This window comes from Rhinatrema bivittatum, chromosome 8, assembly GCF_901001135.1.
Source record: "Rhinatrema bivittatum chromosome 8, aRhiBiv1.1, whole genome shotgun sequence".
Lineage (NCBI taxonomy): Eukaryota > Metazoa > Chordata > Amphibia > Gymnophiona > Rhinatrematidae > Rhinatrema > Rhinatrema bivittatum.
The window spans coordinates 110,309,885-110,337,244 of NC_042622.1; the positions used below are offsets into that span (position 1 = coordinate 110,309,885).

The 27,360-nt window shown below is 47.7% G+C and overlaps 1 protein-coding gene across 6 annotated transcripts in view; it reads right to left on the reverse strand.

Annotated features, from left to right (window-relative positions):
* GAPVD1 (GTPase activating protein and VPS9 domains 1) overlaps positions 1 to 27,360 on the reverse strand; it is a 223,688-nt gene that overhangs the window by 17,774 nt on the left and 178,554 nt on the right. For all 6 annotated transcript variants that reach the window (XM_029610988.1, XM_029610986.1, XM_029610985.1 and 3 more), the window contains 2 exons: positions 24,796 to 24,983; positions 5,387 to 5,600 (listed from right to left, as the gene is read on the reverse strand). In XM_029610988.1, coding sequence (XP_029466848.1) covers positions 5,387 to 5,600; positions 24,796 to 24,983 — 402 coding nt within the window. The remainder of the gene's footprint in view (positions 1 to 5,386; positions 5,601 to 24,795; positions 24,984 to 27,360) is intronic.

The following is a 27,360-nucleotide window of genomic DNA, read 5'->3' on the forward strand; positions in this document are numbered from 1 at the left end:
ATTTCATTTTCCTTAGTGTAGACAGATGGACTCAGGACCAATGGGTTTATTCACCCCTGCCAGCAGATGGAGATGGAGTCAGGTTTCAAAGCTGATGTCACCCTAGATACACCCCTACAGTGACCTCAGCCTTTCAGTATGCTCTTCAAAAGCCACTGTGGACATACTATCAAAAAAACTTGATTAAAAATGGATAGCTGTAACTGTACTCAAACAAACACTGAACCCCAATAAGATTATAGATGACCTGATCTAGGTACTGGATGATGACTTACCCATAATCTCTTGGAATTGATATCCAATCCTTGGGCAGCCATGGGCAGGATGCTGAGTCCATCTGTCTACACTAAGGCAAACAAACTTATCAGGTAAGTAATTTCTCCATTTCCTAGCATGTTGCCAGATGGTCTCAGGACCAATGGGATGTACAAAAGCTACTCCCGATCGGGGTGGGAGGCTGCCCGCAGTCCGGTTAACACTGCCTTTGCAAAGGCTGTATCCTCCCAGGCCTGAACAACCAGGAGATAGAACCTGGAGAAGGTGTGCAAGAAGGACCAAGTTGCCGCTTGGCAGATGTCAACAGGAGACAGCAGTCTAGCTTCCGCCCAAGAGACTACCTGAGCCCTAGTGGAATGAGCTTTAACCTGAAGGGGTAATGGCTTTCCTGCCTCTACATAGGCTGCTGTGATCACCTCCTTAATCCAAGCTAGGGTAGCCCGCAAAGCTGATTCACCCTGCTTCCTTCCACCATGAAGGACAAACAGGCAGTCCGTCTTTCGGATCAGTTCTGAAACTTCCAGATACCACACCAAAAGCCTGACATTCAAATGACAGAGGAGGCAGTATTCTTCCGCGTCCTTGTGCTTAACTAGAGATGGCAATGAAATAGACTGATTCAAATGAAACTCAGACTACCCTAAGAACATAAGAAAATGCCATACTGGGTCAGACCAAGGGTCCATCAAGCCCAGCATCCTGTTTCCAACAGTGGCCAATCCAGGCCATAAGAACCTGGCAAGTACCCAAAAACTAAGTCACCCTGGGTGAGAAGGATGGAACGGTATGAAGCTGTAATGCTCCTGGAGTCATCTGGAGGAATGGTTCCCGACATGACAATGCCTGTAGTTCAAAGATGCAACATGCCAAGCATATAGCCACCAGGAACACAATTTTCAAGGTTAATAAATGCAAGTAAAGACTAAGCAGCAGCCAAAAGGAGGGCCCTGCCAGAAACTCCAATACTAGATTAAGATTCCACAAGGGAACTGGCCACCTTTGGGGTGGCCGAAGTTGCTTCACCCCTTTCAGAAACCGGGCCATGTCCAGATGAGCCAATAGGCGGGTTCTGTTCACCTTGCCCCTGAAACAGGAGAGATCCGCTACCTGGACCTTCAAGGAGTTAAGGATTAAACCTTTATTCAAGCTGTCCTTCAAAAATTCCTGATTTAGTGGGATTTTGACAGTCCGAGGGGAAACACCGCATTCTTCAAATACACCAGGCCTCAAATACTCTCCATACCCACACATACGCTATGGACGTAGAGAACTTCCACGCGTGGAGTAAGGTGGCAATTACTGCTGCAGAATATTCTTGCTTCATCAGAAGGGTCAGACCATAAGACAGAATAGAGTTGGATCCTCGTGAAGGACCGGTCCCTGCTGTAGCAGGTCCCTGTGTGGTGGGAGACAGAGAGGGGATCTCTACCAGGAGGCTTCGCATGTCTGCATACCATGGACACCTAGGCCAATCTGGAGCTACCAGTAGGACTAATCCCCTGTGGCATTCGATTCTGCGAATGACCCTGCCCAGAAGGGACCATGGAGGGAAGGCATACAGCAGCTCCTCTTCTGGCCAGGTCTGAATGAGAGCATCGATCCCCAGGGTCAACTGATCTCTTCTGCCACTGAAGAATCTGGGAACCTTCATATTGTGAGATGTGGCTAGCAGGTCGATGGACAGGAGACCCCAGTGATCTACTATCAGCTGAAAGGCTTTGGCCAACAAAGCCCACTCTCCTGGATCCAGATTCTCCTTGCTTAGAAAGTCTGCTCTGATGTTGGCTTTTCCTGCGATATGGCAGGCTGAGATTATTTGTATTTCTCAATGCTGTCGCTATTACAACTACAATCTTGGAAAATGTTCTGGGGGCAGTGGCCAGGCCAAAGGGCAGTGCCCAAAACTGATAATGGTGACTCAGTACTGCAAAGCGTAGGAAATGATGTTCTTGCTGGATTGGAATATGTAGGTAGATCTTGGATAGGTCCAGGGAGGTTAAGAACTCTCCTGATTGTACGGTCATTATCACGCAACGTAGGGTTTCCTTGAGGAAATGAATCACTCGTAGATGTTGGTTGATGCTCTTGAGGTCCAGGATGGGGCAAAGAGAACCTTCCTTCTTGGGTACAATTAAATAGATGGAACAAGGCCCCATATTTTCCTAGGGCACAGGTACTGGGATTATAGCCCTCAACCTGAGAAGTCTTAACAGGGCAGTCTCCACTGCCTGCTTCTTGAGCTGGTAGTGGCAAGGAAATATCATGAATATGTCCCGAGGAGTGCTGCGAAATTCCAGCAAATATCCTTTTTGTATGACCTCCAGTACCCATTTGTCCGAAGTGACCACGACCCACTATTGGTAGAAGAGGGACAGTCGACTTCCTATCTCCTCGTTCAGAACGAACCTGAACCCAAGCCTGACCCTCTCTCCTTGGGCTACCGACTCCAAAAGGACAGACCTCCCAAAGGAACAAGACCTCTGAGATGTAAAGTTTCTGTAGGGGCAAAAGCATTGGGAGCCCCTGGATCAACCCCTCATGGGCAAGGGGCATTGTAACTTCTCTTATCTTCTGGTAGCCGGGGTACTGGAGATTCGCCCCATTTACTGGCCAGCTTTTTCAATTTGTTTTCAAAGAGGAGTGATCATTTAAAGGGCATCTTTGTGAGATTTGCCGGGAAGGTTGAGCCTGATGACCAATTCCGCAGCCATAGTTGCCTTCTGGCCACCACCACTGAGCCCACTCCCCTGGCCGAGGTACAGACTAGGTCTGAGCCCGCGTCAGCAGGTTCCATAACCACTCTGGAATTCATTCCCGAGTCATCCACCTCTTGAGAGAGGAGCAGGCACGAACGAGCTACCAGGGCACAACAAGAAGCAATCTGTAAGGTCATTACTATTGCATCAAAGGCCTGTTTAAGGATGCGTCTATTGTGCGCATCCTTTAAGGCTGCTCCTCCCTCTACTGGGATAGTTGTTCGCTTAGAGACGGCACAGACCAGCGCATCCACTTTAGGGAAACACAAACCTTCTCTTGTTTCCAGATCCAGTGGGTATAGAGCTTCTAACATTCGTCCATCTTTAAAACTTGCTTCTGGGGCATCCCATTCCAACTTCTGGGTGGCTTCCAGTACTAGAAGGTATCAAGAGGCTGTCCGTAGGGAAATCAGAATGGGATTCTTCTTTGGTTCCGATGCAGAGTCTGCCCCAGGAACTCCCAGCACCTTCACGGTCTGGCAAACCAGGACCAGAAACTCATCTCTATGGAAAGCCGTAACATGGTCTGATACGGTTCTAAAACAGGGGGGGGGGATTTCCCCATCTTCCAAGGAATCTAGATCCTCTTCTTTGTCTGTACCGTTTGGGTCCCCTGCCAGGGATACCCTTAGTAAGTCGAGGCATGCTTCAAGATCTGCCGATAGGACTGGGAGATGGAGGGCTTACCGGCTGAGGTTCTATCTGGACAGGGGCAAGTGAGGTAGCAGACTGCGCCTGTATGAAGGCTTTGAAAAAATTCCACCCAAAGGAAGGTGGCCGCGTCCATGCCTAGCCCAGGAGGTACTGGGGTAGGTGCCGCTAAATTTCCCTCTCCCATGGATGGCCCAGTCCCGGGGCTACTCAGATCCAGGGTACTTCTGGTTAAGGCTGTGGCTGACCCATCCTCTGAATGGGAGGAGCAGGGCTTAGCCAAGTCTGGGGAGGCCAACATTCCCTGAGCTTTCTCACAGTGCTGACATAAGCAAGAATCCAGGACAGACTGTGCAGCTCCAATATGACAAGCAGCGCAAAGAGAAAGGTGCTTATGTTTCTTTGCTGCCAGAGCCACTTGCAACGGTAACGGTGTGTTCAGATGGCTTGCGCTTTTAAATTTTATGCATGCAAACTTTGGGCGCCTGCGCAGGCCGCATGCACAGCCCGGGCGCCTGACTTTACTTGTATTCTGAGCCTAGTAAGTTATGTGCGTATGTACGCGTGTGACGTTATGTGCACAGCCTGTGTGCGGCGATACATGCACTGTGTGTACTGAAGCTCTATGGTGGACAATACAGGCACAAAAACGCGAGCAAGATGGCACTGCTGCAGCCTACCATGTGGTGTGCCAGCCAAGCCTTAAGCAGGGCCTAGCCCACCGGGGGGCCGCTCAACCAGCTCGGAAACCCACTTCCCCTTACCCCAACAGGATTGGGAATGACGCTAGTAAGGCAGGCCGAGCAAGGAGACCGGAGGAAGTCTTACTGAAACCCCTCCAATATCTCTGAATCGGGAGGAAATCCTCTTTTTTTTTTAAACTTACCTGGGCTCAGCGCTTACCGGCTGAGCACAGAGATAATCTCCGGCTGCGGGGGAAAAGGCTTTGAATGTCACCGCCGCACTCGGCTTCCTGCACCCGCTGCCTTTGAGCTGCTTCAGCAACAAAGTTCACATCAGGAACCAGCTACTGGACCAAGACACACCTCTGAGAGATCTCAGAAATCACCTCAGGAATTCTCAACTGGGGGAGGGACCTTTAGGTATCACCGCATGAGAGCGGAGCTCAATCCTTCTTCCAATTTAAAAGTAGAATTTCTTCTTCCAAAAGGTACAGCGATCCCCATAGGGAAACCATGTTTGCATCTGCTGGAGACTGAGAAATACTGAAGGGCTGAGGGCACTGCAGGGGTGTATCTAGGGTGACATCAGCTTTGAAACCTGACTCCATCTCCATCTGCTGACAGGGGAGCATAAACCCATTGGGTTCTGAGTTCATCTGGCTACATGCTAGGAAATTACACTGTGTATTAAAAAAAAGCAAGTAACAGTAAATAGCTACTGATCAATAAAATATCACTAAATGATAATCCCTCCTCCTTCCCTACATCCTTAAAAAACAAAAAAAAAACAAAAAAAACCCAAAACAAAAATACCATAGCACTGAGATAAGAAGTCTTCCAAAAATTTTTACCCTTTGCCCCTTTCTGTAGGATTCAGTCAAGCCTTTGCTCCACTGAATACTGTTAAATGAGTGATTTTTAACTAGAATCTTAACACGTGGATTATAGTAATTGCTTTGCCTGTGTCGGCTCTCAATTTCTTGCTCCCACCCCACAACTGGCTCTCTACCTGCCACTTACTGATCACGCAAAATATCTCCATCTTGGTTAGGGTAAAAAGCAAGTTTGAAAATTCGATTCATCACACTCCGCTCAATAGCCATCTGTGCATCCTGGAGCTGCTCCTCGCTTGCGTTTTGCCAGATGACATCTTGAGCCATGGCTCCATACAAGGACTGGAGGAAGTCTTCCACCTGTGCTGTCTTGTCATCTGCTGCTGTGAGCTTCTGGAAGTCTGGAAATGTAGAAAAGAAACAAAAGAAAAAAATGAAAAAAACTTGAGTGCAAGCTGCTGTATTTCTAGTGAAGAATCAAACTCTGGATTAGAGTAGGATCTCCACTAATACTAAGTACAGAATGGACAATGATTAAGCTCTAGAGGTAACACCACACAATGTTGAAGTTAAGTTAAAGCACAGGGACATGACATGTTTTCCAGCATATTAGTAAAAAATTAGAAAAGGATATAAGTAATCAAGTATTCCTAACATTTTCAGGAGTACTACGGAGGAGGAGAAATTTTCCATGAATCCTGTTACACTAGTTCAGTCGAGACAGTGGGTTATGTCCCCCCACCAGCAAGCAGATGGAAGCAGAGAACAGTTTTCCTTGGTAATATCATCACTACTTAGAGGTGGTGCAGCACAGGAACAACTCAGAATTTCTATAATAAAGCACTGAATAGATCATAAAAAGCCAAATTGAGAAAAAATAAAAAAACAAAACAAAACAAAAACAAAAACATTTGTCTTGAAGAGAAGATCCGCTTACAGCTCACTACTTGTCCATGCTCTTAATGAGTACGGAGAACAGAAGGGAGAACAAGAGATCAACCAAAGGCTGACAGGAGAATTAACTCCACCTCAATACATAATGTATAGGACAGACATCAGACAAGACTTCCTTCTTTTTTATATGGCCTAATTTCCCAGAAGGGTCCTGGACTGAGGTAGGACTCATGGAAAGAAAATGAATAGGTAAAAATGTCTCTGTTCATTTCATCCTACTACACTAGTCCAGTCAATACAAGCTGGAAGGACCAAAGCTCATATAACTCAGGAGGGAGGAGGTGAAGGCCGCTTTGAGGTCAACAGCCCCCAAAGCTGTGTCTTCCTTAGCAAACTCATCCAATCTATAATGCTTAGCAAAGGAATACAAGGATAACCAAATAGATCCTTACAAATATCATTGATGCTATAGAAACTGCTTCTGTCCAAGAAGAAAACTGAGCTCTAGTAGTCAGCACAAATAATCTCAGGCAATTGATGGCACCTGAGCACATATGCCAGATATCGCATCCCTGATCCAGCTAGTCGAATAGCTTTGAAGACCACCAAAAAAAAAAAGTGTCTGTTTTACGGAAAGGATCAGTAACCTCCAAATATCTAAGTCTCCAACGTACATCCAAAAATCTCAGTGATTTATTGACTCCCTGACACTCCTTTTTAGAGAGGGCTGGCAAAGAAATAGCTGACTTAAGTAAAATGCAGACATAACCTTCAGAAGTAAGGAAGGCACAGTACAAACAGATACTTAATCTACTGCAAAACTTAAAAACAGATCCCTGCAGGAAAAAGTTTGAAGCTCCAAAATAGTTGGACCAAACAGATTGCCACTAAGAAAACTGCCTTCAAGGAAATATATTTAAGAGAAAATATGTTTGAGGTGCTCAAAGGAAGCAGCCACCAATGCTTTCAAAACCAAACTGAGATCTCATTGAGGAACTGTTGGCCTAAATGGGGGGGGGCCCGGAGGTGTTTTACTTCATGAAGAAAGCGAGACACATCTGGATGGGAAGCCACCAATGCCTTCTGAATCTTACCCCTGAAACAGGAGATAGCCACTACCTGGACATTCAATGGGTTCAAGGCCAGGCCCTTTTCCAAGCCTAACTAGAGAAAAGATAAAATACACAGAATATCTGAATGCCAAGGGGACAATGATCAATCTCTGCAGGATGCTTCAAAAAGATGCCAAATCCGAATATAAGTCAGAGAAGTCGAAGTTTTATGGGTCTTCAATAAAGGTGGATATCACCGAAGAAGAATCCTTTTTTCTCAAGCACAACTTTTCAAGAGCTAGGCCATAAGATAAAATGGAGTGGGACCCTCCATGGAGACTGGAACCTGCACCAACAAACCATGAGCATCTGGTAAATGGAAAGGATGATCAATTTGGAGCCTCATCAGATCTGCATACCATGGCCTCCTTGGCCAGTCTAAAGCCACTAGAACCACAGAAGTGCTCTTCTCCTCTAACGCTGCACAGAATTCAACCTATTAGAGATCAATGGGGGAATACATACTGTAGATTCCCACCTGGTCAAGGCTGATTCACAGAGTCAATCCCTTTGGCTCCGCTCTCTCTGTGATGACTGAACTTTGGGTTTTTTTGGAAGCTGCCATCATATCCATGAGTAGCATGCCCTTCCAGTGCATTATTTGCTGAAAGGCATCATGGCTGAATTCCCACTTTCTCGGGTCCAGAAGGTTCCTGCTGAGGAAGTCAGCCTGCACATTCTCATGACCTGTAATATGAGCCACTGATAAAGAGTACCAGATTCTCCTTTGCCCAAGGGAAAAGAAAATTTGATCTCTTCTGACACCCCTAGACTTCTGGTCCTGCCTTACCTGTTCACATATACCACTGCTGTTGGAGAGGACTCTCATCACTTTTCCTTTGATTAATGGGAGAAAATGGCAAACAGCCAATCTTATTGTCCTGTTCTCCAGCCTGTTGATGGACCAAGCTGCTTTTTTCTGGCATCCAGAATCCCTAGGCTATGAGAACAGATAATGTGCCTCCCAGCTTGACAAACTCACATCTGCCGTGATTAGCACTGACGTGTGAGAAACCAAACTCACTCCTTTCAAAAGTTTTTTAGGAGCAGACCATCAAAGAAGTCTGAGTCTCGCAGATGCAGGGAGAGGCAGGCAGCGGCAGGCAGCACTCATAATCCTGCAAATGGGATGACCAGGAGCAAGGACAGAAGAGGTTTCATGTGAACCCTGGCCCAGAGGACCAGATCTAAGTGGCTGCCATTGATCCAAGCAGCTGAAGACAGTCCCAGGTTCTTGGAATCTTTAGAGAAGCAAACCATTTTACCTGAAAATCAAACTTTCTTGGACATACTCTCTTCTGTCAGATACACTCAACCTTCTCTGTGTAGAACTGAACTCCCAGGTATTCCAAGGACAGAGTCAGATGAAGCTTGTGCTTTGCAAAATTAATGACCCAACCCAAGTCTTCTAGGACTTGGACCACCATGTTGGATGCTTGAACCCCTTCTTGGTAAGATGTGGCCAACTATCCTCAAGACTGCCACCACCATCACCATCATGTCTTTGGTAAATATTTGTGGAGCCATGGCCAGCCCGAAAGGGAGCTCTCTGAACTGAATACAGAAACAAAGGTATCTTTTGTCTGCCTGATGGGGATATTAAAATAATCTTCCAACAGGTCCAGAGATAATAGAAACTCACCCTTCTGTACAGCCACTAGCACAAAACGCAGAAGTTGGTGTTCCCTCTATTTAGATCAAGGATAGGCCTGTCCTTTTTGTAAGCCACAAACTAAACTGAATACCGACCCTGACCTTGCTTGTTAAGAAAAACCAGTACCACTGCCCTCAGCAGCCGAGGGCTGAAGTCTCCTGAACTGCCACTCTTCTGGTGACCAAGGCTCAAGACGACACCAGAAAGGGGTCTGGGATAGAAGAGGTGAGCTTCAGAGTGTAACTTAAGCAAATGACATCCAACATCTATTGATCCAAGGTTACCTGGGTCCACTTATGGTGACTGCTGAATTCAGGAAGAAGGTCCATATCTTGGGATTTATTATGGATCTTCTACTGAGATATGAAGTTCAGCTACAATCACTTTTATCAAGGGTTTTTTTTAAAATTGAAACAACTGCACCAATTGAGACTGTTTTTAGAACAAACTGATTTTTGGAAATTGTGCAAGCATTTGTATTAACAAGTGTTGATTATGGAAATTCAGTCTATATGGGTGTCCCTAAGGTCAGGTTACAAGTTCTTCAGCTCTTTCAAAATTCTGCTGTCCGACTGATCTTGAAAACCTCTTATAGTTAGCATGTTTACTCTATTGCATTTTTTAAAATCTTTATTGGTTCCCAGTTGAGCAAATACTAGAATTTTAAATTTTAACTATTATTTTTAAGTCTTTACATGGGTTGGCTCCTGGATTTTTTACCAGTCTTTTTAAGACCTATGTTCCTGGCAGAGCATTAAGGTTTACTGGTGGACACTATCTTGAAGTGCCCTCAGTAAGAAATATTCATCAGCAAGAAACTATGAGGCTTTTAATTTAAATTAATGGGCCTATATTATGGATTGCTATGACCAAGGATACTCAAGTTCTTGATGACTATAAGATTTTCCATAAAATGTTAAAAACCATTTTGTTTAGGAAAGCATTTCTGGAGCTAATGTAAATGAGGCTGTAGAAATGATATGATGGTTCAGCAGTTTTATACAACAAAAAATTTAGCTAGAGTGGCAAATTTGTCGACTTAGACCACAAATATGCTGCCAGGTGTCGAGCAAAAGAAGCCTCCCGGCTGCTGCAGCTGAAAGCCATTAATTTTTGGAAAATTAATGGCTCTCCAGCCGGCGCTGCCTTTCAGCCATTAATGGCTCTCCAGCCGGCGCTGCCTCTCGGGGCACGAGCCCTCCGTTTTGCGGCCCTCTTCCTCCTGCCGACCCTGCAGTCCGGGACACCTCCGTTTCCGTCACTGCCAACCAGGAACTTCGCCGCGACCAACCACGTGAGCCCAGCAACCCTCCCTGAGCTCTACCCTCCAGTTACCTTCAGGTGGGGAGCCGTGCCAACGCAGATGTCGGTGCCTGGGAGGTGGGACCTTGAAACATTTAAAACAGAGCTCGCTTCCGCGGCGCCGCACACCCTAAGGGGCCTGCCCCTTAGTGCACCCCTTTGTGCGCCCCTTCTAAGCCCAGACCTCCCATATCAATATCTTCTAGAACAGCTCCTGACTATCTAGACGTCCAACCCAGTGTCGCCACCCTGCCCCAAGCTTTACACACAGCACTGACTCTGCTGTGCCACCTGCCTCTGATACCTGCCTCATAACGTACCTCAGCAAGTGAAATTTTTTGTTTTTATTCCAGTCCCAAAGCTCCCTTGAATCATATGGAGAGACTCTTCTGATGACATCTGTTTTCTTATTCACCTTATTAACTTCTGTGTATTGCTGATCAATTTATTTGCATGTAACTCACCTGCATCAACTACATTTTTGTCAGCAGATCCCTACCCCACATTTTGCCCCCCCACCAACTCCTTGTGCTGCTATGTGTCTCCTCACCATACCTACTCGTTACCGCCCCTTCCTACGCAAACCTCTCCCAGCACGCCTACACCCACCTAACCAACATAAATCCCTAATACCCATCATGAGTTCACCTCTCACACAATTTCTGGGACTTACCACGCTAGCTATCTCCCTATTTAATGCTCAATCCATTAAAAAAAGGCCCCATACTCTATGACCTACTTACAGACTCCAATCCAGACATCTGCGCCATCACAGAATCATGGCTAAAAAACACAGATCATGTCTTCATAAGCCAACTCCCCATACAGACCTACGACATTTTCTCGATCCCTAGACCTAAAAAGAAAGGTGGAGGGCTACTCTTGGCTGCCAAAAAATGTCAACCTTAAACTCCAAACCTCCCACCCCCGTCAAAATTAGAAATAGGGCTATTTACTTCCAAAGCATTGCAGGTCTGCCTCATCTATGCCCCCCCAGGCCTACTCGAACATGATCCGTCCCCCATCATCGAATACCTCGCTGATAACATCAAACCTGACACTCCAACTGTCATACTAGGGATTTCAATCTCCATGTGGACATCCGCCCTCCCACCCCAGCCTGCGAGACCTCTCTCGACACCCTTACAGCCATGGGCTTTAGACAAATCATCTCTGCACCCACACATAAAGCAGGCCATACCCTGGACCTCCTCTTCATTAACTCACAAATCATAGCACCCAACCCGCCTATACCTACCCCAGTCCCATGGTCCGACCACTTCCTCATCAATGTCATCTTCACAACCAACACCACCTCTCCCACTTCACAAAAACACAGTAAAATCATCTCCTTCAGAAAACCATGCTCCACAAAGGACCTCACACTAGCCTTTGAGAAAGCCCCCAACAACCTCGACCTTACCAACCCAGACACTGCCCTACTGTCATGGAATAATCTCACCTCTATAGTAGCCAATGAGACCTGTCCCATTGTCCACAAAGAAATACCCCTCACACAAACAGAAAAAAAACCCATGGTACACAGCTGAACTAAAAAAGATAAAGCAGAGCCTAAGATCTAAACAACGCGCATGGCGTAAACAACATTCCGCATCACAAAAAGCTGCTTACAAAAACACCTTACACTTGTACCGCCAAGCCACTATCCAAGCCAAACGAGATTTCTACTCAGCAAAAATCCACGATCATCAATTCAACTCAAATGTCTTATTCGCGTACGTTGCAAAACTCACTAACTCCACCCCCATCACACACAAGGAGGATAATGCCAGTGATAAATGTGAAGAACTAGCGATGTACTTCAAGAACAAAATCCCTAACATTCTCCTTCGCTTCCCCACGAATCCTCCTCCCACCACGCCGCTCCCCAATGACAAGAAGATCAACCTTGGGTCCTTTGTCCTCACTTCAACAATGGAAATAGAGTCCATTCTAAAAAAGATGAAACCTTCCACCCACACCTCAGACACCATCCCATCAAAAATCCTCCTCTCTATTCCCTCCACCATTGCAAAACCTATTGCTGACCTAATTAACTGCTCCATCACTTTCGGAACTATCCCTGACCCACTTAAACTTGCTATCGTCAAGCCTCTCCTAAAAAAAAAACCACCCAAAAAAAACCACCCTCGACCCCACAGACCCAGAAAACTACCGGCCTATCTCCAACCTACCCTTCATCTCCAAAATCCTGGAAAAGATAGTTAACACTCAGCTTTCTAATTTCCTAGAAGACCATAACATCCTTCACCCATCCCAATCTGGTTTCCGTAAAGCCCGCAATACCGAAACCCTACTACTATCAATGACAGACTCCATCTTCAAAGGCATGGATCATGGAAAATCATACTTACTTGCCCTCCGAGACATCTCAGCAGCCTTCGATACTGTCAACCATCAGATCCTAATCACCCGACTAGCAGAAATAGATATTTCAGACACAGCCCTTTCCTGGTTCTCATATGAATCCGCACACATCCCCATCACACAAAGCGTCCCACAAGGATCCTCCTTATCCTCTTCAATATTTATCTCCTGCCACTATGCTGCCTGCTCTCCGAACTAGGCCTAAAGTTCTTCTTATACGCAGATGATGTGCAGATCATCATCCCCATTCAAAACTCTCTCAACGTAACAATGCATTTTTGGGAGTCCTGCCTGGCCTCTATAAACTCCTTACTATCTAACCTCCACCTAGCTCTAAACACATCAAAAACAGAACTCATCATTATCTCCAATCACCCAGACCGTTTATGCCACCCAACCATACACAACACAGACACAGCCCACAGCACGCTGCAATCAGTCAAAGACTTAGGTGTTTTCATAGATCAACATCTTAGCTTCAAACCCCACATCAAATCTTCTCCTGAAGGGGGGTTTCTACAAATTAAATATCCTCAAAAAACTTAAACCACTCCTCCACACTCAAGATTTCAGGACAGTACTCCCAGCGACTATGCTCACCAAACTGGACTACTGTAACTCCCTTCTCCTGGGTCTTCCTGTCTCCACCATCAAACCCCTACAGATCTTGCAAAACGCTATGGCCAGGGTTTTAACCAATACCCGTAGAAGGGAACACATCACCCCCATATTAAAGGATCTGCATTGGCTGCCCATCACCCTACGGATCCAATACAAAACCTTTACCATCCTATACAGTTCGTTGTACAAATGCAATCACCCCTGGCTAGACGAAATGCCACGTTTCCGCTCCACTGAACGCCCCACCAGAACTGCCCTTGCTGGCACCTAACACTCCCCATCGCTTAAAACTGCCCACCTTACACTCACCAGAGAAAGAGCCTTTTCTATTGCAGGCACCTCCCTCTGGAACTCCCTCCCCTCCTTTCTCCGTCTAGAGCCATCTCTACACAAATTTAAAAAAGGAGTCAAGACATGGCTCTTCTTGTACTCTCAAAAATGTATGACATTATTGTATAGTCTGTATATAGCAGGGGTCAGGAACCTATGGCTCGCGAGCCAGATGTGGCTCTTTTGATGACTGCATCTGGCTCGCAGACAAATCTTTAATAAAAAAGTAAAAATCTAACAAAACCCCCCACCCTCCTATCGCCCCCCAAGACCTCCAAAATTAATTTACTACAACCCAAAATGGCGTCAACGGCCCTTTGCCCTTACTATGACACAGGGGCTACCGCCGCCATTGGTCGACCCCAGTGGCATAGTGAGGGCAAAGGGCGGTCGGCGCCATTTTGACTACTGGCAGTCGACAGCCCAAGTCCAGGAGATCGCTCCCTGACCGCTCCTGGACCCCTGCTGGACCACCAGGGACTTTTGGCAGGTCTTGGGGGGGGGGTCAGGAGGGCAGGGGTTGTAGTTAGTATGGCTCTTTCAGAATTACATTTTTAAATATGTGGCGTTCATGGCTCTCTCAGCCAAAAAGGTTCCCGACCCCTAGTATATAGCCTCGATTATTCACAAGTTCTGAACTTATATTGTTATATTGTTTATGATCTGCTGTTCCTACCATCTGCGTTCCTATCATTTCTCCCTCTCTTCTAGCTCCCTACCCCCCTCTTCTCCCCTTTCTAGCCTACCCCTCGCTCCCCTCCCATGTTCATTGTAATTTTCCTTTCATTCAGTTCTTTGTAAACCGGTGTGATGTGTTCTACGAACAATCGGTAAATAAAAGTTCTTAAATAAATAAATAAATAAAATAAATTTAAAGGAAGTCTGAAGTAGGTCATATAGAGCATCAGCCAAGAAAGCGATAGTCAATTCCATCTTCGCTGCATCTTCACTCTCCTGGAGCTGCTGAATCTAGTGCAAAAGGGATCATGCCACTAAATCACCACAGATGGAAATTTGAATGACAACAGATAGCTAAGTCTTCCTGTCTTGAGGATCCTTTAGAGCAGGGGTCGGGAACCCATGGCTCGCGAGCCAGATATGGCTCTTTTGAGGGCTGCATCTGGCTCGCAGACACGTGTCGCCATACTTCGCGGTTCCCCGCTGACCCAGCTGCTCCCCGGTCCTCCGCCGCCCGGGCTTAAAATGCTGTCAGCCCGGGCGGAACGCGGCAGGACAGCTGGAGTCAGCGGCACCGGCGTGCTCTCTTCTCCTCCCCCCCCCCCCCCGCAGCCCGGAAGAGGAAGTGGAGAGCATCGGGTGCCTGCGCGGGAAGAAGAGACCACACTAGCGTGGTCTCTTCTTCCGCGCAGGCACCCGATGCTCACCACTTCCTCTTCCGGGCCGCGGGGGGAAGGAGAAGAGAGCACGCCGACTGGAGTCATCCGGGTGCCTGCGCGGGAGTCATCGGGTGTCAGCCGGGTGCCAGCGCTGGAGTCATCGGGTGCCTGCGCGGGACCCGCGCAGGCACCCGATGCTCTCCACTTCCTCTTCCGGGCCGCGGGAAGAAGAGAGCACGCCGGTGCTCTCTTCTTCCCGCGGCCCGGAAGAGGAAGTGGAGAGCATCGGGTGCCTGCGCGGGAAGAAGACTGCAGCGCGGCTCGGAGGAAAATGAAAATCTTCAACCGCGGCCGATGGGATTCCGCCTTCGCCTCCGCGAGGGCTGAAAATGAAGGAGGTTAGCGTTGGGAGGTGGCTGCTGCTGCCGTGAGTTCCGGGGGGGGGGGGGGGGGGAGAGAGAGAGTGAATGAGCGAGCAAGCATGTGTGTTTGAGATCCTGTGTGTGTGAGTGAGAGATTGCATGTATGTGAATGATTGAGAGCCTGTATATGTGAAAGAGAGTATGACTGTGATTGAGATCCTGCCTGTGAGAGAGAGAGCATGAATGTAAGTTTACCATTGGGAACCTGTATGTGTAAGTTTGTAATTGAAAACCTGTTTGTTTGAAAGAGTATGTGTGTATGATTGAGATCCTTTGTGTGTGAGAGAGATCATGTGTATGTATGATTAAGAGCCTGTGTGTATAAGTAAGAGAGAGATCATGTGTGTCTGTGTCTGATTGACAGCTGGTTTAGGTGATGGAGCATGTGAGTATGTGATTGAGAGCCTGTGTTTAAATGAGAGAGAGAGACCATGTGTGTCTGTGTCTGATTGAGAGCTGATTTAGGTGAGGGAGCATGTGAGTATGTGATTGAGAGCCTGTGTGTAAATGAGAGAAAGAGAGGACATGTTTGTAAGCATGTGAATGAGAGTCTGTGTGTGAGAGAAAAAGACAGCATGTATTTATGTGATTGAAAGCCTGTGTGTGTGTGTAAGCGTGAAAAGATAGACAGCATGTGTGTAAATGTGTAATTAAGAGCCTATATAAGTGAGAGAGAAAAAACATTTGTATATGTGAGTGACTGAGAGCATGTGTGTATAGGTGTGTCATTGAGAGCCAGTGTGAGAGAGAGCGCTGGTATGTGACAGAGAGGAGAAAGTTCCAAGCAAACCACCCCACCTCCTGCTAATTCAGAACAATCTCAGGACACCTGGATATCAAATGTTCCCAGGTATGCAGAGCAAAAAAATTTTTGTATCCTTATTATTTTTCATTACTGGATCTTTGTGTCTGCTATTTTGAAATATTTTGTTGGTATCTGGAAATGTTTTATATGAGTTTTTAATTATTGGATATTCCACTCATCAGCTGTTTCGAAATATGTTCTTTTTGTTAGTACAGTTTTACTGCTGATGATTTTATATTTCTTGATTTGTTTTATAAGGATGTGTGATGTTTCTTTTTTCCTTTGTTACACTGCATACAGAGACTCTGGCTTGTTGCAGTTTCCAATTCAGTTTTTGTCTGCATGCTTCTTGTTATGCGTTTTGGTCTCTTTATTCTATGTTAGGTGAGGGACAGCACGTGATTCAGGTGAGGTTTTCTGCTGGCGTGTAGTTTCTGTGTAGGACTCTATAGCAGCCTGACTTGGTCCGTTTTCCTAATAGGAGATGTATTGGTGTCTTAAGGCCTGGTGTAATATTTTCAGAGACTTATTGTACTTTAAAAGTGTGATCTTACATAAAATGCACACATTTACTTGTATTTAGTTTTAAACATATTGTATGGCTCTCATGGAATTACATTTTAAAATATGTGGCGTTTATGGCTCTCTCAGCCAAAAAGGTTCCTGACCCCTGCTTTAGAGAAATACTACCCTCTGCCAGGATACTGTTTTACCTAGTGGCTGTTACAAGAGTGTCTACTCAAGAGAATTGGAAATAAGTGTTGAATCACTTCCTAAAGAAGGGGATACAGCTTATTCAAATTCTTCAAACCCCCTGGGGCTCCTCTCTGGCAACTCCCATTCAAACAGCACCATATCTTCCACCTCCAAGTGAAAAAGAAAAGCTTTAATAGACTTGAGGATCCTTGAATCCTCCTTACCTTTAGGATTCGCTATACACAATGAAGAAAGCACCTAATCAACGAGCACCACAATTTCGTCACTAAGAAACAGGCGAATTATGGAGACATCTTCCCTCCTTCGAGCCAAATTTGGCAAATCCTCGAAACCTTCTTGCATCTCCTCTGAGACAGATAAGGGCTACCCTGCTGACCTTGGGACCATTTACTGGAAATCTGATCACTAGGCTATAACTTAGAATCAAAGCCCGAGCCCTCTGCAGATCTACTCCTGCATTGCACAGATCATCTGGTGCAGGATTCTGAAAAATTCAGGATAAAAATCTCCTGCCACCTGAGTCTGACCAGTAGCTGCCTTCTGAAGCAACTCTTCCATGGTAGCTAAAACTGGGAGATCCTAGAGGTATTAGAAAACTGCTAAGAGGACAATGCACCCACAGGGAGGAATCCCAAATGGTGGCCACTCCTGCCAAAATTACTTTCCCCGATGTGTGCTCCAATCGCGGGACAGAGAAAGAAACCTCACTCACAGTGAGAAGGATGGCAGCCCACCTTTCCAAGGCCTTGGACAACTCCCCAGGGATCTCTCCCACCCAGATGTGCACAGCAGTCTTGTGGCAGAAGTGGAGTAAATGACGCCACAGCTTCACTCAGATTTATCTATAAGCGGGCCTTGCACCTACCAACTGGCTATACAACCAGAATCTGTGAATCAGCTCAAAACACACCCTCCTTCACACAACTTACCCCTGAGCAGAAGATCTCAGCGGCCTTATGTCTCTCCTTAGTTCTGAGCACACTCAACATGGTAATTTTTATCTTTAAACAATATCCGGCAGAGCAGAGGAGGGAAAGGGGGGAGGAGGACAGGGTTTAGGAGAGACAGAAGAAATTCACACTCAAAATTTACTGGTTCCTTTTTTTTTTTGTGAAAAACCACTAAGGGAATTCAAAAGTAAAAATTACTCCCACCCATCCCGGGCTCTATTAAGTCCTCTTTGGGATTGGGAACCCTCTCAGAGGGCTCACTCTCCTGGCCATATCAGGAGCCTGGCTCCATGAGTCTGACAGTGCCTGAAGAAAAGATCCTGCTGCACCACCAGTTCCTACCATCTGATGGAGGCAAAGAATACAGAGCTGTTCCTGTGCTGTACCACCTCTAAGAAGTGGCAATGATGTCAACAAGGAAAACAGTGTTCTCTGCCTTTATCTGCTAGTAGGAAGACATAATCCACTTGTCTTAACTGGATTACTGTAGCAGGATGAAATGGAATATATATTTTTATATAATTTAGTTGTCATTTCAAACAATGGAGAAATTACTTACCTGCTAATTTTGTTTTCCTTAGTGTAGACAGATAGACTTAGGACCAGTGGCTTATGTGTTCCTCTGCTAGCAGATGGGAGATGGAGTCAGGTTTCAAAGCTGACGTCACTCTAGATATACCCCTGCAGTGACCTCAGCTCTTCAGTATTCTCTTCGAAAAGCCATTTTGGACATATATAATCGAAGAAATTGATTAGAATTTGGATACAACTTGATTAAACCCTTGGTTAACAAAACTTGATTAAAAACTGGAGACCGCAAGTGTACTCAACCAGCATAAGCACCAAAACCAGCCATATTGTGGATGCCCTGAAACTAGGAATAGGGCAATGGATTACCCGTATTCATATGAAATTGAAGTTCGCCTCATGGGCGCCTCTCCTGGGCAGCCGTGGGCAGAATTCTGAGTCCATCTGTCTACACTAAGGAAAACGAAATTATCAGTAAGTAATTTCTCCATTTCCTAGCGTGTAGCCAAATGGACTCAGGATCAGTGGGATGTACAAAAGTTACTCCCCAACAGGGCGGGAGGCTGCCCCTGTTCCCGTTAGCACCGCCCTTGCAAAGGCTGCGTCCTCTCGAACCTGGGCGTCTAGGGGGTAGAACCTGGAGAAGGTGTGTAGGGAAGATGTCAGTGGGCAACAGTAGCTTAGCCTACCCCCAGGATACTGCCTGGGCCTTAGTAGAATGAGCTTTGACCTGAAGGGGTAAAGGCTTCCCTGCCTCCACGTAAGCTGCCTTGATTACTTCCTTGATCCAGCGTGCTATAGTAGCTCATGAAGCCACTTCGCTCTGTTTCTTCTTGCCGTGAAGAATAAACAAGCGATCTGGTCTTGCGCACCGGTTCAGAGTGCTCCAGGTACAGCACTAGCAGTCTGCCAACATTTAGATAGTGAAGGCGGGAGTCTTCTGTGTCCTTGTATCCCTCCGGCAACGGTAAGGAGGTGGATTGATTCAAATAAAACTCTGAGACCACCTTTGGTAAGAAGGAGGGGACCGTGCGAAGCTGTACTGTTCCTGGAGTAAATCAAAGGAATGGTTCCTGACAGGATAGTGCCTGTAGTTCCGAGATGCGACGGGTCAAGCATATTGCCACCAGGAATACAGTCTTTAGTGTTAATAGGCGTAGTGACAGACTGCACATCAGTATGAAGGAAGGCCCTACTAGGAAGTCTAATACTAGATTGAGGTTCCATAGGGGGACCGACCACTTTAAGGGTGGTCGGAGTTGTTTAACCCCTTTTAGGAAACGGGATGTGCAGACAGGCGTTCACCTCGGCCCTGAAGCAGGAGAGGGCTGTTACCTGGACCTTGTGGGAGTTGAGGGACAATCCTTTCTTCAAGCCATCCTTTAAAAATTCCAGAAATATAGGAATCTTGGCTGTTTGCAGGGGCACCCCGTGGCCCTCACACCCAGGCCTCAAATATTCTCCAGATCCATAAGTATGCCAGAGACATTGAGAACTTCCGAGAGCGAAGCAAGATGGCAATCACGACCGCCGAGTAACGGCGCTTCTTCAGGCAAGCCCTTCTCAAGGGCCAGACTGTAAGAGAGAATAGAGATGGATCTTTGTGAAGAATCGGGTCCTGCTGGAGAAGGTTCCTGTGTGGGTGAGAGGCAAAAAGCACTCCCCACGAGGAGCCTTCGCATGTCTGCATACCATGGGTGTCTGGGCCAATCCAGGGCCACTAGGAGGACTAAACCTCTGCGGTGCTCTCTCGCAGCTGATCTTGCCCAGTAGAGGCCATGGGGGGAAGGCGTACAGTAAGTCCTCCTCTGGCCAGGTCTGAATGTGGGCGTCGATCCTTTGGGAGTGCTAATCTCATCTGCGACTGAAGAACCAGGGAACTTTCGCATTGCGAAATGTAGCCAGTAGATCCATGGCCGGAAGGCCCCAGCAATTTACTAGAAGCTGGAAGCCTTTGGCAGACAGCATCCACTTCCCTGGGTCCAGGCTTTCCCTAAGGAAGTCTGCTGCGACGTTGTCTTTTCCTGCAATGTGGGAGGCAGACATCCCTTGTAGGTTTAACTCCGCCCATTCCATTAGGGGGTCTATTTCCAGAGACACCTGATGGCTCTTGGTTCCTCCTTGGCAGTTGATGTAGGCAACCATTGTTGCATTGTCTGACATCACCCAGATCGCTTGACCCTGGAGACTGTGGCTGAGCTGCAGGCATGCTAGTCTGACCGCTCGAGCTTCCAGACGGTTTATGTTCCAGTTCACCTCTTCCTTGGTCCACTGTCCCTGGGCTGTCAGCTCCTGATAGTGGGCTCCCCACCCTCAGAGGCTTGCATCTGTCGTGAGGACGATCCAAGTTGGTGGGGATAGGCTTACGCCCTTGCTTAGGTGGACTTCCTATAGCCACCACTGGAGCAGAGAGCATACCTCTGTTGTTAGGCAGAGGCGAATCGAGTAATCTTGGGACAGTGGGTTCCAGCGTGACAGTAAGGAGCGTTAGAGAGGCTGCATGTGAGCCCTCACCCACAGCACTACTTCCAGTGTTGATGCCATGAGGATGAGGACCTGAAGACAGTCAACCGGCGTACTTGGTCCATCAGTTTCCTCCTCCTCGGGGGAGGGAGGAAGGCCTTGTTCGGCTTGGTGTCGAATTGGACCCCCAGGTACTCTAAGGACTGGGAGGGCTTGAGGCTGCTCTTTTCCATGTTCACAACCCAACCAAGTTTCTGTAGAGGGGACTGACCCTGCTGGTCACCTGGAGGCTCTCTTCCACTGACTTCGTCCGGATTAGCCAGTTGTCCAAATAGGGGTGCACCAGGATTTCTTCTTTACTCAGTGCTGCCACCACAACCACCATAATTTTGGAGAATGTTCTGGGAGTGGTTGCCAGTCCGAAGGATAATGCCCAGAACTGGTAATGACAGCCCAGTACCGCAAAGCATATGAAACGCTGATGGTCTCGATGGACTGAAATATGAAGGTAGGCTTCGGAGAGGTCCAGGGAGGTTAAGAACTCTTCCGGTTGCACTGCCATTATGATGGAGCAGAGAGTTTCCATGCAGAAGTGCAATATCTGCAGACGATGGTTGATGCTCTTGATATCCAGGATGGGCCAGAATGAGCCCTCTTTCTTGGGCACGATAAAATAGATGGAATAACTCTCCTTATTTACTTGGGGTGTGGGTACCGGAGTTATAGCCCTCAGACTGAGGAGCCTTATCAGTGTGGATTCCACTGACAGTTTCTTGAGCTGGGAGCGGCAAGATGATATCATGAACTTGTCCCGAGGGATGCTGCGAAATTCCAGAGCATAGCCTTCTCGTATGATGTCCAGTACCCATTTGTCCAATGTGATCTTGACCCACCGCTGGTAGAAGAGGGAAAGTTGACCCCCTATCTCCTCTTCCCATGGATGGGTCGGCCCAACTTCATTGAGAAGCTTGGATCGAGCCTGAGCCCGAACCTGTCCCTCTTTTGGGTTGTCAGTTCCAAAAGGACTGAGACCTCCCCGAGGGTCGAGATGATTGGAACGACGGGTTTCTGTAGGGCCAGAAGCGCTGGGAGCTCCTGGTCCGACCCCTCATGGGAGTGGGGCCCCGAGACCTCTTTTTCATGTCTTCCAGTAGTCGGGGCACTGGAGATTCGCCCCACCTACTGGCTAGCTTTTCAAACTCACTTCCGAATAGGAGGGATCCCTTAAAGGATATCTTTGTGAGGTTCACCTTAGAGGTTGCATCCGCTGACCAATTCCGCAACCATAGCTGTCTTCTGGCCGCTACCACTAAGACTACTCCTCTAGCCGACGTACGCACTAGGTCTGAGTTTGCATCTGTCAGGAAGGCTGCAGTGGGTTCAATTGCCTCTCTGGCGTGTGCCCTAGAGCCATCTGCCTCTCTCGTGAGGAGCAAGCAAGAGCGAGCCACCAGGGCACAGCAGGAAGCGATCTGCAGTGTCATTGCTGTCGCGTCAAAGGCTTGCTTAAGGATGGATTCTAACCGCCTATCGTGAGCATCCTTCAACGCCGCCCCTCCCTCAACAGGGATGGTTGTTCGCTTTGAGACGGCACAGACCATGGTGTCCACTTTGGGAAAACAAAGACATAGAAACGACGGCAGAAGACCAAACAGCCCATCCAGTCTGCCCAGCAAGCTTTCACACTTGTTTTTTTTCTCATACTTATTTGTTACTCTTGGCCCTTATTAGTAACTTTTTGGTTCTAGTTACCTTCCACCCCCGCCACTGATGTAGAGAGCAGTGCTGGAGCTGCTTCTAAATGAAGTAACTAGCTTAATTGGTTAAGGGTAGTAACTGCCGCAATAAGCAAGCTACTCCCACGCTTATTTGTTTACCCAGCCTGTGCAATTCAGTCCTTGTTGGTTGTTGTCTGAAATATAAATCCTCTTTTCTGCATTCCCCCCAGACGATCCTTGACTGCTAGGTCCAGAGGATACAAGGCTTCCAAGGCACGACCCTCCTTTAAAGCTTGCCTACGGAGCGTCCCATTCCAGGTCAATCAACTCCTGGATGGCTTCCAGCACTGGGAAATAGCAAGAAGCTTTACGAAGAGACACCAGGATGGGATTCTTTGGTTCCACCATAGGATCCGTGCCTGGAACTTCCAGAGTCTTCAAGGTCTGGGAGACTAGTGCCGGTAATTCAACTTTGTGGAAGAAACAAAAGCATGGTCCAGTATGGCTCCAGGCCTGGAGAGATTTCCCTGTCCTTCAGTGGATCCCCATCATCATCCGTGGCATGTCTCGCGGCCCGCAGGCAGGGCCAGGAGAGCAAGCCCCCGCCCCCCCCCCCCCCCATTGGGGTTTAACTTGGGCAGGGACCAGGGCTGGCCCTGAAAAAATTCCAACCAAGAGAAGGCCGCTGGATCCATATTTGTCCCACGGGGAACCAGGATAGGAGCCCCTGAACTGCCCTCGCCTGGGGAGGACGCCATCCCGGAATTGCTCAGGTCCGGGGAGCTACTGGATAAGGTTGCGGCTGACCCGTCCTCTGACTGGGATGGGCAGGGCTTGGAAAATTTTTGAGAATCCAGCCCTTCCTGGGCCTCTTCACAGTGCTGACACAGGCAGGATTCCAGGTCAGACTGTGTGGCTCTAATATGGCAGGCCACGCAGAGAGCATGTCGCCTGAGCTTCTTTGCTGCCGGGACCATAGCCTGTGTGGTTTGTGCGCATAGCCGGATATTGTATGTAATGCGTGCACCGACTTGCCTCGACGAGCATATGTGTAAGTGGTTGGTTGTGCGCAAAGTTATGTGCAAAGTTATGCGCGCAGCTATGTATGTATTTACGCGCATGTTAGGTACACAAAAGGCCGGCCCGCACCGCGCATACCGACAGCCGAAGGGGGAAAATGGTGCTGTACCAAACTGCGCGCAAGATGGCGCCGCCGCGGGTCGCCACGTGGTGAGTTGACTGAGCCGAAAACGGGGCTTAGCCCATCAGGGGGCCGCTCAACCCACTCTGAACCCCCTTCCCTCAGAGATCAGGAATGAAGTCGGTCTGGCGTGCCGAGCAAGGAGACCGGAGGAAAGACTTACCAAACTCCTCCTCTCTGGATCGGAGGAGTTCTTCTCTCCTTACCTGGTCTCTGCGCTTACCAGCTGAGTACAGAGACGGTCTCCAGCTGCAGGGGGAGAGGGCTTTGGCCTTCATCTGCTTCTGCACCCGTGGCCTTTCAACTGCTTCAGCAGCTAAATCCATGCTGGGAACCGGCTACCAGACCAGGCACACCTCTGAGGGATCTTGGAAATCACCTCAGGAATGCTCAACTGGGGGCGGGACAGGTATCACCGCAGGAGAGCGGGGCTCAATCTTCTTTTAAAGTGAATGTAAAAAATGTCTTTTTTGTGCTGCAATCTTGCTAACACCGTGCTAATGTGGGGATTGCGTCTGCATCTGCTAGGAGACGGAAAGATACTGAAGAGCTGAGGTCACTACAGGGGTATATCTAGGGTAACGTCAGCTTTGAAACCTGACTGTCTCCCATCTGCTAGCAGAGGAACACGTAACCCACTGGTCCTGAGTCCATCTGGCTACATGCCAGGAAATTAGTGTTTAAGGGTTTTGAAAGGGCCTCTTACTTAGCCGCATCCACATTATGGATCCAAGTAAATTGGTTTGCTGCTTTGCTGTCATCACACTGCTGTGCCTCCAGGAAAGTTCCACACAGATATAAATTTTCAATACAACACAAACAAAAGAGTGGCGTTTGAAAACTAGAATGAGGCACAAACACCACAGAAAGAAAAAAGTAAAATATAAGAAATTTTTTAAAAAATTGTTTGCCAAATGAAATACATGACTAAAAATATAAGTACAAAAGAAATAACAACGGTGCAGAGAAGCAGACAATTTGCTATTCCAAGGATACAGCAGCTATAAAGAGAAGCTAGTCAGCTTTCTCTCTCCCAGCAATAATACACGTTAGCACAAATTGCTTGAGAGGCCAAACAAAGCTGAGAGCGTATAGTAAAACAAACAGGATATTTAAACCAGGGGCATATATGCACATGGGCTTCACTGGATTACCTTGGATGAATTCTTGCATTTTCTTTTCTTTGCTTTCCAGCAGTAGCCTCACACACACTGTAGTAAAATATCTGGTGGCTACTTCTTTGTCCCGTAGCACCCGCTGCAGCACTCTCTCCAGGTGGGCTTGTGTGGTCTGCAGCCCCTGACGACACCGAGTTAAATAAGCAATATATGGAGCCCTTTTTCTAAAATTAAAATAAGACTTATGTGAGGGCAATCTAAGTTGAGATCTCTGGCCAAGCACTAGGTGATCAACATACAGCAGTATCATGTCAACTTCCACCCCCACCCCGCAAGCTTTCTGTTCAAGAGTCCTGAAATTCCTGACCAGCCCAAGTAGCAGGAACCTAAGCTGAAAATCAAACTTGGAAGCAACAGGTAGAATATGATTTTTCCTACCATTGCAATAAATGATCAACTTGTTGCCATTTTCCATCACTAAACGACAAACTTTATATTATATTAAAACATGCAGAGGTGCAAATACCAAGATATCTTCTGAACATATAGGAAAATTGGTTCTTACCTAATTTTCATTCCTGTAATACCACGGATCTGTCCAGGACAGCTGGGTTTTGCCTCCCCTCCAGCAGATGGAGACAGAAAAAGACTTTGTGGACTCTGTCCTATACCCCTGAGGTGCCACCTAGTGTCTGCCAGTATTACACTGTACCCAAGCAGAAATGATATAAACCAGAACAACCACCAGAACAACTTCCCTCCGAAGAGCAGAGGAGAAGAAACACGAAACTCAATAAGAGAACAAAACATGCCCAAGACCTTTCCCTGAAAAAGGGGGGCAGCCAGTAAAAATTGTGCAGAAATATTGGATCAGCTACCAGCTGAGCGGACTCTCCATTCCCCCCCCCCCCCCCCCCCCCGGGCGGGCGTCTGGACTGATCCGTGGTACTACAGGAACGAAAATTAGCAGTAAGAAACAATTTTCCTTTTCCTGTACATACCCGGATCAGTCCAGGACAGCTGGGATGTACCAAAGCTTTCTTAACCAGGGTGGGACTGAGAGAGTCCCGCTCGGAGTACACTGGCTCCAAAAGCACTGGGCTCTGGAGCCCGGACATCCAATCAATAATGTCTGGCAAAAGTATGCGGAGACTTCCAGGAAGGCACTCTACAAATTTCCTGTGGTGACACCTGCTGACATTCAGCCCAAGAAGTTGCCTATGACTGAGTAGTGTGAGCTTTAAGACCAGACGGAATCGGACGACCCTGAACCAGGTACACCTACACTATCGCTTCCTTTAACTAGCGTGCGATTGTGGCCTTGGAAGCCTTTTGCCCCTTTCTGCGTCCACCCCACAGCACAAAAAGATGGTCTGAGAGACGGAAACTGTTCGTCACCTCCAAGTAACGCAATAACACTCGTCACATCCAACTTCCGCAAATCTCTAGACTCTGGAGATGAAGAATCTAAACCTGCGAAGGAAGGATGTTCCATGGATTGGTTCAAATGAAAAGAGGATACCACCTTCGGGAGAAAGGAGGGAACTGTTCTCAAGGACACTCCTGCCTCAGAAATCCTCAAGAAAGGTTCCCTGCAGGATAAGGCCTGTAGCTCGGACGCCCTCCTCGCGGAAGAAATAGCCACCAGAAAATCAGTCTTCAAAGTCAGATCTTTCAAGGTCGCTCGTTTCAATGGCTCAAAAGGGGCATTACAAAGTGCCTGCAGCACCAAATTCAGTTTCCATGAGGGACAAGGGCTCCGGACCGGAGGATGTAGATGCTAGCGCAACCCCCTGCACTTTTCCTCGAAAACAGTCAAGGGCCGCCACCTGCACCTGCAGGAAATTGAATGCCAACCCCTTGGCTAAACCTGCCTGAAAATCCAAGACCTCCGGAATTGACGCCCTGGATGGCTGAACTTGATGGTCTATGCACCAGGACTCAAACACTCCACAAACTCTAACGTACTCCACGGAGGTAGAGGTTTTACGGGAACATAAGAGCATGGTCACCACCGCATTCGAGTAACCCTTATGCCTCAACCTACGCCTTTCATAAGCCATGCCGCTAGACAAAAGTGATCTGCCTCTGCGAAATAAACGGGGCCCTGACGCAATAGAGTCGGAGACGGACGAAACCTCAGTGAACAGTCTACCGCCAGATTCAAGAGGTCTGTGAACCACAGGCGCCTCGGTCACTCCAGAGCCACAAGAATCACCCTGCCTGCGTGCCCCTCGATGTGGCGTAGAACCTTTCCGACCAACGGCCATGGTGGAAACACATACAATAGGATGTCCTTTGGCCGGGGAGGACCAGCGCGTCTACCCCTTCTGCCCCCAGTTCCCACTGTCTGAAGAACTGGGGAGCCTTGGCATTGCCGTATGTCGCCATCAGGTCCATGGCCGGCCTGGACCACCGGTCGCACAGAAGATGAAAGGCGTCAGAGTTCCCACTCCCCCGGATCCAACTGATGACGGCTGAGAAAATCCATCTGGACATTGTCCACTCCGGCTATGTGAGAGGCCGCTATCCAGTAAAGATGCTGCTCCGCCCAGTGGATCAAGAGCTGAGCCTCTGTCGCTACTGGACGGCTCCTGGTAC